We start from the raw sequence: 12137 nt of genomic DNA on the forward strand, positions 1-12137 counted from the left end.
ACTGCCAACCAGGGTATCTGTTTGTGGAGTCATGGTTTTGTTACTGATATTCCCAATGGACAGACAATTGTCCATTAAAAACTAAAATGAAACTCTCTGGTAATTTCCTACCAACACAATTTTAAATAAATTCAATTAAACATCCCAGCTGTGAATAATTCAATTTTAAATAAATTCTCTGAAGGGAACAGGGTCTGTAGAACAGGATTATCTGTGTATGTCTTACCTGAAACATTTATTTCTATGAAATTGATTCTTCTTTCATTAAAGTATGAAACTGCTGAAACCTGGTGCTCCCTGCACTGCAGTAACCCAAACCTCCCTGTATCTTTCCTGAGCAGAGAGCTGCCATGTGCACGGGGAAGTGTTCAAAGTGCATTGGGATCACCCTCTTCCCACTGGCAGTATGTGCCATTGTCTCCAACATTCTCCTGTACTTCCCCAATGGACAAATACTGCAGCTCAGCGAGATAACTGATTTGGTCTGGTTTTTCCATGGCATTCTGGGAGCTGGGATACTGGTAAGAGATTAATATTTCTTGTGAGTTTTGTTCAGTTTTGTTTTAAATTTGGGGCCAAATTTAAAAAAATCTCCATTAAAAAAAAGGTTGTAAAAATGTGTTTTGCATAAACATGTGAACAGCTTAAATGAGAAGTTGGGTATGTAACTGAGAAAATGCATTTATGGCAAAAAAAGTGCCTAGTCAAAGAAATACATAACATTCCTGAAATAAATATCAGGACTCCAAGAGGCACTAGGCCTAACTACTCACTGTGGAGAAGAGTTACACGAGTGTTCATCCTCGAAGAGTGAAAGCAAAGCTAAGGCAGTGGAGGCAGTAAGTTTTCACTATTGTCTGCACCCCTGATTCACAAAACCATTAAGGGAAAATCAAAAACTTGTTTCAGCAGGTGTTAGTTTGAGACCCTGCTAACACTTTACAAATGTGGAGCTGCAAATGGGTTAATAAGCTGAATGCCTCGTGTTCCCACACTCCCACCCACCTTCTTTTGGGTTGGATCTGATTTGAATGTGCTCTTCTATAATTAGTTCTCCATTCCAGGCCTCAGGAAAGATCACTTTTATGTAAATATCCATGTCTAGAAGGGAACATGTTGGGGAATACTTATCTTTCCAGTTCATCAGAAAGCCTGCTCCCCTTGTGCTCTTTCAATTATCTACCCAAGTGCAGTTAAAAAGCTGAGCAAGTAACATGCATATGACCAGTACAGGGCAGATGGCAAACTGGCACAGAGCTGGCCAAAAAATAAATGAATCTTTAAGAATAATTAACTTAGAAAAAAGTAAATCTCTTTCACAGTCAGCCTATGGTGCAGCTGCTACTTAAGTCTATGGAAAGCCTGCAGTGCATCTGGTTCATACTCACATTCCCCAAAGCAAAAACATGGCATAAGGTCATTCAATAAACTGTTCTCCACCAGCAGCTTGTCTGCTTCTTCTTGTGGCTGCCACTTGGGCCTATTACTCATGCTGAGCTTGAACATAAGCATGAGTTTGTAGGAGGAAGAAGTGCAACTACATGAGAGACCTCGTGGAAAATTCGTATCACTGCAAGCCCAGGAGCCATTGGCATTCAATGAAAGGAAAGGAAAGATGTTAGACATGAGAGCGTCACTGGCTCATTGAAAACGTGCCTTCTTTTAAGGCTTCCACACAGATTTGCCTGTGGCCAGCACCACATACATCAAAAATGTGAACAGCTAGTCAGAGGAGAGGAAGAATTTGCATTGACTTTCAAAACACAACATTAGGAGTAATTGATCCACAAACAATGCTGTTGAGTGTACATGTTTTCCAGAAAACAGCATGAGAAATGCCCACAGGTAAGGGGAAAGAAAGTATTATCAGCAGCTCCATCCTCCAGGTGCTGGAAGCATGGGAAAATGAAGACTGGCTTTTCAGCGTCCTAAGGAGTTAAAACAAGGGAGAGGATGTTCCACGACTGAAGTCTGGTCCATATGCTGACACTACAGTGAGGGAAGAAGAAGCTGCAGTGTGTTCCCCCATGCACCTGGATTCCTCCCAAAGGAAACTGAGGCAAGCCTTGCCAACAGGTTGCCCGATCTTGGAGAATCTCCCCACAACTAGGATGCAGCCTCGAGAGTCAAGACTGTGGGAGAAACTTCAGAACAACCTGGCTTAGCTCTGTGAGCCAGTAAACCTCCCTGTACCTGGGAACTTCATCTGTAGACTGATACATAGATTGTCAGCATACCCTGTGGCTGAGCAGCCAGCTCCACCCTTTCCTCCTCTGCTGAATTTCTAATGGAAATTATATGACATGAAAACCTTTCAATTTCCTTATTTCAAATATTTGGGATGTAAAGAGAGAAAGACTGGTTCTATGTGTCACAGTAATGCCTTTCCTCATAGAAAGCCTGTGTGCAACAGAAGGAAATGCCTGACTGAGCCATGGCTCACACATAGCTCTTGTTTTACTGACAACAGCCAAACCCAGCAAATTCTCATGCCCGTGTCAAAAGGCAGGTGTTTATTATCATGCACTGCATAAAAAGAAAGCTGCCAAGCAAACCCTTCATCCTGAGCCAGGCTAATAGATGACACAAAAGTGTTTGCCACTTAGATGGGAAACCTTGAAAGAAAAATGTCAGCCCTGGAGGAAAAGGAGTGTTGGTTTGATGGGCAGAGGTATTAACTCTCCTTCTGAGTGCCTGACAGTAGAACACCTGGGCTGAGGCTGCCTTGGGGACCATTTGTGATTATTTAAGAGTGGACTTCTTTGCAGGAAGAGGAGCACCTTTTTAACCTCAATGCTCTATTTCTGCAGGCTTCCAGATGTGGTCCAACCACCACTGCAGGTGCTGTAGGTTGCCTCTAGGGTGTGCATAAAAGGCAACAGAGAATAAATCCTTTGAAAAATATCTAGGAGCCTACAAATCTAAGCAAGTTTCATAACAACATCCCACACTGTTCAACAGAGATATTCACACTACACACATAAATTCCGTGAGCTTTGTTCATCATGGACATTCTGCTCTTCCTGCCCTGCATGAGAAAAATCTTGCCAGCATCTAGTCAGGCCATTTTTACAGTCCTTACCTTTTATGTTTGTTTGTTTGTTTGATTGATTGATTGATTGATTGACTGATTGATTTGGGTTCTCCTTCTTTCATTAACTTTATGGTAACCATTTCCTAATTATTTAAATACTTCTTTACTTGTGCTGCTCTTTGAGATGCTTGAACCAGCACTGCTGTGTAGAGACAAGGCAGTGGGAGTGTGCTGGCTGCAAAGCCAGACCCACAAAGCTATCTTGCCCTCTGGCTACCAAACTGAAGGCAACTTTTCCTAACTCCAGAGTGTCTGTAAGGCAGCATTACGTCCCAAGTCATAGATGGTTACTGACTGCATTGTATTGGTCCAGCTCTGCCTGATAATTACCATGGAGAAAGCTGATGTGAACTGGAAGTTCCCCATTGACTAAAGTCCATCTTGTAGGTTTTCCAGAAATTCAGCACAAACCCCCACTCCCACCCAAACCGAAGTCAGATCTGTTTCAGAAAGCTCAAGGCTGATTTCCTAATTATAATCCAGAGCAGAATGTTCAGGAGGTTTACACTGACCATAATTCTTAGTCCAGCTATGTATCTTTTCTGGGCAGAATTTCAGTTTTCTCAAAACTGACACATTTTTTCCAAAGAAAAAACCCCAACAATACTGTGCTGAACATTTTTATACCCTGAAAAATAATCAGTATAGCTTCAGCAATCAGAATCGATGTACCAGCAATTTGCCAGACAGCTCTAGCTATAATCCCACACTTATTTCTGAGTAACCCTTCAGCAGCACCAACATCCAAGCAGGTGTAACTCCCAGAGAAGAGACAGAGGTGACTTACATTTGAGGAACATGATGCCCAAGCTCTTAGAATTTAAAAAGCACGCCAGCAGATGTGCTGCACACTAATTCAAAGCCTGTGCTTTTCTTACAGGTTATTTTGCCGGCATTCATGATGCTGGGAGCAGGTGGAACAGGATGTTGCGCTAACAGATGTGGGGTAAGTGGATATTCATGTGTTGAAATGGCACTACAGAGTTTGTGCAATAGCTCTTGAAATGGCTGCTCAGCAGGTGGAAATGTGCAGTGACAAACCATCACACCTCTGTCAGCAGCCATGTCAGGGAAATGGAGAAAAGGAGCTTGATCTGCAGCGTCCCTGGGCTGGGGCTGAGGGCTCAGTGAGCCAACAAGAACGTTGTGAACGTTGCAGCTGCTGATAGGAGGGAAATCAGCCAGGGCCAGTGCTGGAGCCCTCAGGCACAATGCTGAGGGCAAGGGGGATTACATCCCATGAAGTAAAATGTGGCTCCATCTTCCCCTGCTCAAGGCAATCATAAAGACTGAGACAGTTGCCTGTTCCTCCTGCTTCCACAGAGTCCTGTTTCCTCTATACCCTTCCATGGCAATCGGCTTTTCCACATGTTCATCCCTGCTTTTCCCTGTAGGGATACACACATCCCCTATTGGCAGGTCCATGCCAAAAGCGTGAGATATTGCATCTGGCACTGAGGAGCCAGCACTGCTTCCTGCAGTTCTGACCAGTAGCTCACATGTGCCCAAATATTATGCATGTGAAATGTGAAAATGCAATTTAGGCTCTCTGACATCTAAAGAAAGGCCAGAGAGATGTTTTACTTGATAATTAAGAGTATTACAAAGCAACATGCTATAAAGGCATCTCCATTCATCCTCAAGCCCTGGGCACAGACTTCTGTGTGGCTATCATTACTGGCAAGATAAACTGACTTTTTTTTGAGTCTGCATCATTCCCAGAAGCAGCCTGGCATGAGAGATTCCATGCAATAAAGCACGTCTCTTCTGTACTCTTCAATTAATATTTAGTCTGATCCATGAGAAAACCTTTGCCTCTTTAAAACATTTTACTTAAGTTAATTCATAATACATAATACCAAAAGAGCATTCTTTATTAGGATGTCACACATTAGCAGGCACATCCCAAGGGACATGCCATTACATTGATTTTACCAAATGTCACATGCACAGACAGGATGCTGATAATGGCCAAGCAGGCCAGTTGCAGAGCTGGGGTGAGATCCTAGGCACCCTGCAAACAGTGCCTGAGCCAGCTGCTTTGCTTGACTTTGGGTGATGTAGAAAGCAGTGATGAAACACAGCTACTGTTGTGGTTCCTATGCTCACTGAATCTGTTAAGTCACAAGGGGAAATCCAGCCGAACTCAGCTGAGTTCACACAACATCTCAGGTGTCTCTTCTTCATCTTTCATCCGAGCCCTAAATATTACAGAGCCAAGAGTCAAACTTCCTCAGGCTGGCTGGTTTTACTCCCCAGCCCAACAACGCAGGTGCTAGCACAGTGTCATCCAGCAGGCCACATCCACAGGCCCACCACAATCCTCCATTCTCCACCTCCTCTTTCGCTGTCTGAGCCATTCCTAGCAGCAGTACATCAATGCCAGATACCCTGTCTGCACCTTCCCATCACTGATTGGTTACCTACAAGCTGTTCTCCTCTTCTTTATTTGCTGTTAGGGAGGAATAAATATTAAGAAAGTAATTTGATTATGCACTGTGATATTTTGTAGAATCAGGAGAATCACAGAATCATTAAGGTTGGAAAAAATCTCCAAGTTCATCAAGTCCAACCTTCAAATGAATACCACCATGCCCACTAAACCATACCACAAAGTGGCTGATGGCCAAGTGACGAAGCTACCCAAACCAAAGTGGAAAACAGGCTCGATGAGGACAGTCTATCTATGAAAATGCTGTCTTTTTGAACACACACCCCTCTGGAGTCATACACCTCTGTGAGGTGGAAATGTTGAAGCTCTACTCCCTATGTTTTGAACAGTCTTCGAGATGCTCGAAGTAGGGATGAGATGGGGACATGAGCAAAGCGTGAATGGCTGTGAACACCTAAAAACAAGTTTACCCTGCACAGCTCCTGGGGAAGAGTGATTTCCAAACGTTCAAAAAGAGGTCAGTGTTGCAGGGAGATCTGAAGGCTGATGGTCTGCTTCTTTAAGGGATGAAACTTAGGCAAAGTGTGCTTTGTGGAGAGTGGAAGGAAATGCACAAGCATCCAGAGCAGGAGTGTTCAGATGTCCTGACTATAGGGCTGTATATGCAAGGCAGGGTAGGTATGGTGTGAAGCCCTGGAGAGCAGAGAACTCCTGGGATTGGTTCAAACATCCACAATATCAGCAACCTCCCAGAGTGACAAACCTCCTTGGGAGGAAGGTCTGGATGGACCTGCTAAGGGTTCCCCACCTACTGGCAGAGAAACAGCCCTCATGGATCTACTCAGGAGCCACTGTAATCCACAGGCAAGTTTGGACACCTTTCTGCTTTGGAGATCTTTGGTATAAAATGATAAATTACACTTGAATATTCCAAATTGCAGAATTGCTTGTCATAGTAAAAAGGAAAAAAAAAAAGGTTAAAGAATTATTACTGATCAGAATTATTGTTTAATCAAAACATAACATTTTGCTCAGGGCAGGGACTCTGTTCTATTTTATTTTGCACAATTCCTGGTTTAATAGTTTCAGACTTCATCAAAGCCTTTACACACTGACAAAGTATCTTCAACAGTAATAAAAATAGTATGTTTCTCATACTTTTTATTCACTTTAGTAAGTTTTCCAGTTCACAGTGATTACATGCTACATTAAGTTTCTTCATTAATCAACTTTAAATTATTATTTACAAATATACATCAGTGGCCTCTTGTCCTTGCATAATGGAGTAATGAATTTGGAAAGTAATAGATTTAGAAAGCTTCAGTGTCTTGCAGCTTAGCACGTACACATCTGAAATTATCCACTGCACTGACGTGATGAGGAAAAAGACCCACCCAAAATACAGCTTCTCTCATTGCATCAGCAAACATATAGTCCAGTATTTCTAAGTCTTCCTTAAGAGTTACTAGTAGAACAAGAATAGCCATAGCAGCTTTCCAGACAAACTTAAGCAAAGATATCCAGATAACCAGACAGAATAACTATTCCATCAAAAACCAGCAAACAAACAAAACCAAACAAAAAATACCCCCCAAAAAATCAAAAAAACCCATAACACAAAAAAACCAAAAAACACTTCCAGAAAAAAACAGAGAAGAAAGAAATGTGTATGGAGCAAGAACCAGGGTATTAAAGAGCAGCACAAGCTGGGACAGGAAGAACTTGGTAACTTCACCAAAGCAGCTGATACAAGCATTCAAAGAATGAATTCTAAGAGTCTTCATCAGCTCACCAGGGACAATTCAATTAAAGGATTGAATAAATCAGGGAAAATCAGCAAAAATGGTCAGCAAAACCCTTCCAGGAGTACAGAACTGGTCAACATCATGGGAAACAAACTTCAACACACTCAAGCGTCCCAGCTTAGGCCTCCTTTTGCAATTAAGGACACAAATGAGGAAATGAAATATTTCAATGAGAACTACTACTAGGGAAAATGCTGAAAGTTTGAGATGATGAAATGGTTAATAAAATCCTTGGATTTTCACAGATTATGAGGCAAGCCTCCAGAAAAGTCTCCAGATCAGTAGATAAAATGGGGAAATGCCCCTGCATGTGTAGAAAATGCTGAGGAGAGCCAATCTAACAGCTGTAGCAAATTCAGACTCCTCTTTCAGTGACAAGTCTCTGTCTAGATGATCTTGTACACACTAAGGGAAATAGCTGGGATGAGGCTAGTCCTACAGTCAACAGATTCCAAATGAGACAATCATGTGACAGAACACAGTCATCACAGATAGCACTGACAAGTACTACTAGTATTAACTGCTATCATAAAACATAGTAATACCAAAAGACCATTTGACTTTTTCTTGATAATTATCTTTGGGATGCCCTGTACTGCTACTAAGATGAATTGTTTACATAATTAAGATCCTTCAACCAAGAAGCAGAATGCAGAGTTGAAGTAAATGAGGAAACAAATGGGGAAAAGCGATTCAGAATAGGTAGGAGTTTCAAAGAGAGTATCAGTCACTCACCTTCACCACAAGGCATGGCTGGTGATCTTATTGTGAGAGACAGTGCATCAGCTACAGCCCAGACACTGTTTTGGTCTAGGACAATAGACTAAATTAACTACATTTTGCTGACAATGGAGCTGTGCTAAGAGGCAATTCAGCCAATATGCAGATAAAGACTAAGGAAAGAGTATCCAGCTTTGCAAGAAAAGACTGAGTTGTTAATCAGTTATGATTAAATAAATCCCATGAGAAATCCCAGAAACTTTTAACTCAAGGATTGCTTCAGAGGCAAAACAATACACAAAATTAGCCAATTCACGCACCAGCATCAAGCAAGGTTCTCCAGAAAGCAGTTAGCTGGCAAGCTGGAAACTGCATTCACCAGCTTGAATGAGTTCAGACAGTGAAGACTTTTCAAGGCTTTGTCAAAAAACTCCAACGTGGATGGTGGATATTTCCATTTGATTGTGCAGTACAGTGGTCTGTGGAACAGCTGGGACTAGGAGAAGGTTTCTACCTGCCTTGTGGGGTGGTGGATTTCACCTGGTATTTGCTGGCAATGGGGAATTATGAGACTTGAGATATTTGGCTTCAAACCTGAGTCATGGATGAGAGTATTTTGTATGTGCTTCCTTGGTCATGCCATTGCCCTGACTTTAAGGCAGGCCGGCTGCCTTCTCCCTGTTCCAGGTCTTCCCTTGGCTCTATGGCAGAGTTGTGAACAACCACAAACAGTGATTTTTAACAAGACTATTGAGAAGCCTATCCCAGATGCACCACCAGTAGCACCCTCCTGGGATTTTTGTTTCTATAGACAAACAGCAACCAGATACATCCCATTCATTACTAGAAAACTACCCAAAATGGAGTAAAGGTAACATTTCTGTGGAGTGGCCAATGTAAAACCTGAGTGCATTACATACGATTTGAAGTCATTGCTGGTTTGTTGCCACATGCAGCACAATTAGATTTCTCAACATGAGAAGTGTTAATCACGTGTCACGGTGTTGCAAAATGAAGGAAAGCAGCAAAAAGAAAGGCTTTTTTGCATTCCATCAATTAGCAAAAACAATTAACCTATCTTTTGTTGCTTTCATACCTGGTTCAGTAGTTGCTTGTCTTTTTCTGTTGGTGCAAGGGCCAAGAAAAAGGTGAAGAGTTGGAAATGACAAGGTACATGATACAGAACAGATCAATCCAGGATTAGCCTTATACTGGCTTTTGAAAGAAAACTCACCAGATTTTTCATAATTAATAGCTGAAGCATAAAACTCAATAAGTTCTTTAGCATCTAGGACAGCTACAATAGTCAGAAAAAGTCAACATTTTTACTCCCACAAATTTAGTAGCAGTAGTAGTTTCAGCATAAAGTAAGAGACAAGAAAGAGAATTCTTTCTCATTCACTGTGAGTTGTCCGTGCTACTCAAACCTTTGTGCACACCATGTTGAAGGTCTTTTCCCTTTCAGATGCTGCTGTCAGTGATCCTGTCTGTGATGGGATTTGCCGGAGGAGCATATTGTGTGGTCATCTCTTTGTTGGGGCTGATTGGGGGTCCTCTGTGTGACACAGGTGATGGAGAATACCTCTACCCTTTCAGGAATGACACTCTGGAGTGAGTATGGCTAAAGAACTCCTCTAATTTTGCTTTCCCTGATCCCTCCCCTATCTTTTTAAAGCCAACTTGGATTTTTCCAAAATTAACTGATGGTTCACCCTGTGTACACCTAAACTCACACTTCTCTGAGTAGCATGTTCCAGCTGGTCATTGCTTTGACCAAGGAATCATCCTTGGGCAAAAGGCCTGAGTTTCATCTGCTGTGCTTGCCACAAGCCCCTTGTGCAATTTGCACCATGCTTTCAAAATCCTGTGAGCTGTGACTCCCACTGGAGTCAAAAGGAAATGTGGTACCATGCCACATTATTCTGTTAAATTATAAAGAATTCAGCCTGCTCCACCTGTTTCTGAAAAGCAAAGCAAAAATCTTCTCTAAATCTATAAAGTCAACCTTGACAACAATGCTCTTCAAATCAGAGCTAGAGATAATGAATGGACTGGGCTGAGATACCACAGCAGGAATGGAGAATATACTGGGCTGAGATACCACAGCAGGAATGGAGAATGTGGAGACACATTTTAAAACCACTGCAGACCTTTCTCTTTAGTTATTGACATAATTTTGCCATAAAACAAAGAGGAGATTCTTGTGCATGCAACAAAGTACGGATGTGGCTCTCTTCCCTAATTATCAATTGCATCTCTGCAAAGGGAATTCTGGGGAGAATCAGCAGCTTTGACCAATTATAGCACCATTTGTGCAGTCAAGTTCAGAAAATGAAGTGCCAGAAAACAGAGAAAGGTTTCTCAAGTTTTTACTTTCTAATACCTGGCCAATTATTTTCCTCTGTCACAGAGACAATTATTTGTTTAACCAGACAACATGGAGTATTTGCAAACAACCTGAAAACATCATCCTTTGGAATATCGTCCTTTTCTCTATTCTCCTGGTCACTGGTGTAATTGAAGCTATTCTTTGTTTCATTCAAGTCATCAATGGACTCACTGGCTTCATATGTGGCACATGTATGAGGAGAAGAAAGGTTGGTATGCAGTAAAAGGGTGCTTTATGTTCTTTCCAGTTTTGTTTTTCAGGCTCTGGTGATGGTACATGAGCTGAGAGATCTGCACAGTCCCTGGACAAGCTCCTCTGGGCAGTACAGATGCATTTGCACAGTCTCTTTCTGTCTGTCACATCATAGTCAGGGATAACCTGGTCCTCAGATTTTTCTAAACAGCAGAATGACATGTTGACATACTCATTGCATGGCTCTGTTGCTATTTAAGAAGCCTTTTTGATAAAGTATAATGACCCTCCCCAGCATATGTAAGTGAGAGACAAAAAGTAGAGATTTTTTAAATTGGTCAAATGTAGTAATGTTGTTAGCTTACTGAATGGAAGAAAAAGCCTTTCAAATTTCATTTATCACTATTGCTTCCTTTTCATTGTTTCTTTTCATTGTACAGGATATTTGCAGTAAGTTAGATATCCCCTGAAATATTAATTAATCATCTTTCATTCATTGCCTTTCAGACAAATATTTCTGGAATGTGAATGACCTACAAGGAATGCCAAGACAAGCCCCAAAATGCTGATTCACATGCAATAAGGATAGTGCACTGTACTGTTTTATTTATGGGGGGACAACAACAAAATAAATGTTCAGGTGTTTCACAGGGCAAAATTATTTTTTTATGAAGAAGTCAAGGTCTAGAAAAGGGCTAGATCATTTCAGTCTGAGACTCCAAATTTTCATCTCTCTAAACACACCTGCCAAACCTCAGGTGCTGGCAAAAACATTAATCTGTCTGGCCCTTACTGCTGTACTTGTGTATAAAGCACAACAATCCTCAGATAAAAGATCACCACTTGCCCTCTCATGTATGTGGGAAATGGAGCTATTGCTAATGTATACATTTATCAGCTGCATGAAGCAGGCACTCTCTGGCTGATGTAAATAATGTCCCATGCTCCCCAAATCTGACCATGAGCTCACCTGTCCCTATTAATTTTTGAATGGAGCACTCACAGATTTGAATGAGGATGAGCAGAGAATATATTGAGCAGTGTTTGAGACACGGCAGAGGAACTGAAGAACATGGGCTCCAGCCTCTTTCTGCCACCCTGGAGCCAGATCCCCTTGCCAAAGCCCAGGGCACTTCTAAATTGGCTTTTCAGGAGCATCTGAGAGCTGTGGCAGCCTTAGAGGAGCATTTGGGTCAACACAGGCAATAGGGTTTGCAGCAAGACTTTAGAAATGTCTGGCTTAACAAAAGGGTGAAGAATCTCGCCACCAATTTTGCCTTCATGAAACTGCCTAATTTCACTAACTTCCACACAGGTTTGTAGGGCTGCTCTAGAATAGAGTGCATGGATCAAGGAATTAACTCACCAAAGATAAATGTAGTAATTATGTGCAGCTTAGTAATAAATAGAAGATATAATCTCAAGGCAGCAGATTGCATCAGCTTTAGTTTTTTAGCAACTGTAATACCAACCAGGAACTGCATAATTCCCCATCATCACTCAAGAGCAAGCCCTTGATCTTGAGCGAATGTCCATGACTGGGAA

At 41.8% G+C, this 12137-nt stretch overlaps 1 protein-coding gene across 1 annotated transcript; it reads left to right on the plus strand.

Moving 5' to 3' along the window:
- The first annotated feature begins 331 nt into the window (after positions 1 to 331).
- LOC115907078 (transmembrane 4 L6 family member 1-like) lies at positions 332 to 11149 on the plus strand. The gene is made up of 5 exons (XM_030954725.1): positions 332 to 521; positions 3975 to 4040; positions 9477 to 9622; positions 10422 to 10608; positions 11100 to 11149. Exons 1-5 carry the CDS (start codon positions 351 to 353, stop codon positions 11118 to 11120), a joined length of 591 nt encoding a protein of 196 aa, XP_030810585.1. The 5' UTR covers positions 332 to 350; the 3' UTR covers positions 11121 to 11149.
- The last annotated feature ends 988 nt before the right edge of the window (positions 11150 to 12137 follow it).

The sequence above is a fragment of the Camarhynchus parvulus genome, chromosome 1 (assembly GCF_901933205.1).
Source record: "Camarhynchus parvulus chromosome 1, STF_HiC, whole genome shotgun sequence".
Classification (NCBI taxonomy): Eukaryota; Metazoa; Chordata; class Aves; order Passeriformes; family Thraupidae; genus Camarhynchus; species Camarhynchus parvulus.

Coding starts and splice junctions, on each gene's coding strand:
- LOC115907078 (XM_030954725.1), top strand. CDS start 351: ATGTGCACGGGGAAGTGTTCAAAGTGCATTGGGATCACCCTCTTCCCA. Junction 4,041..9,476: donor GTTGCGCTAACAGATGTGGG/GTAAGTGGATAT, acceptor TTTCCCTTTCAG/ATGCTGCTGTCAGTGATCCT. Junction 9,623..10,421: donor TTCAGGAATGACACTCTGGA/GTGAGTATGGCT, acceptor CCTCTGTCACAG/AGACAATTATTTGTTTAACC.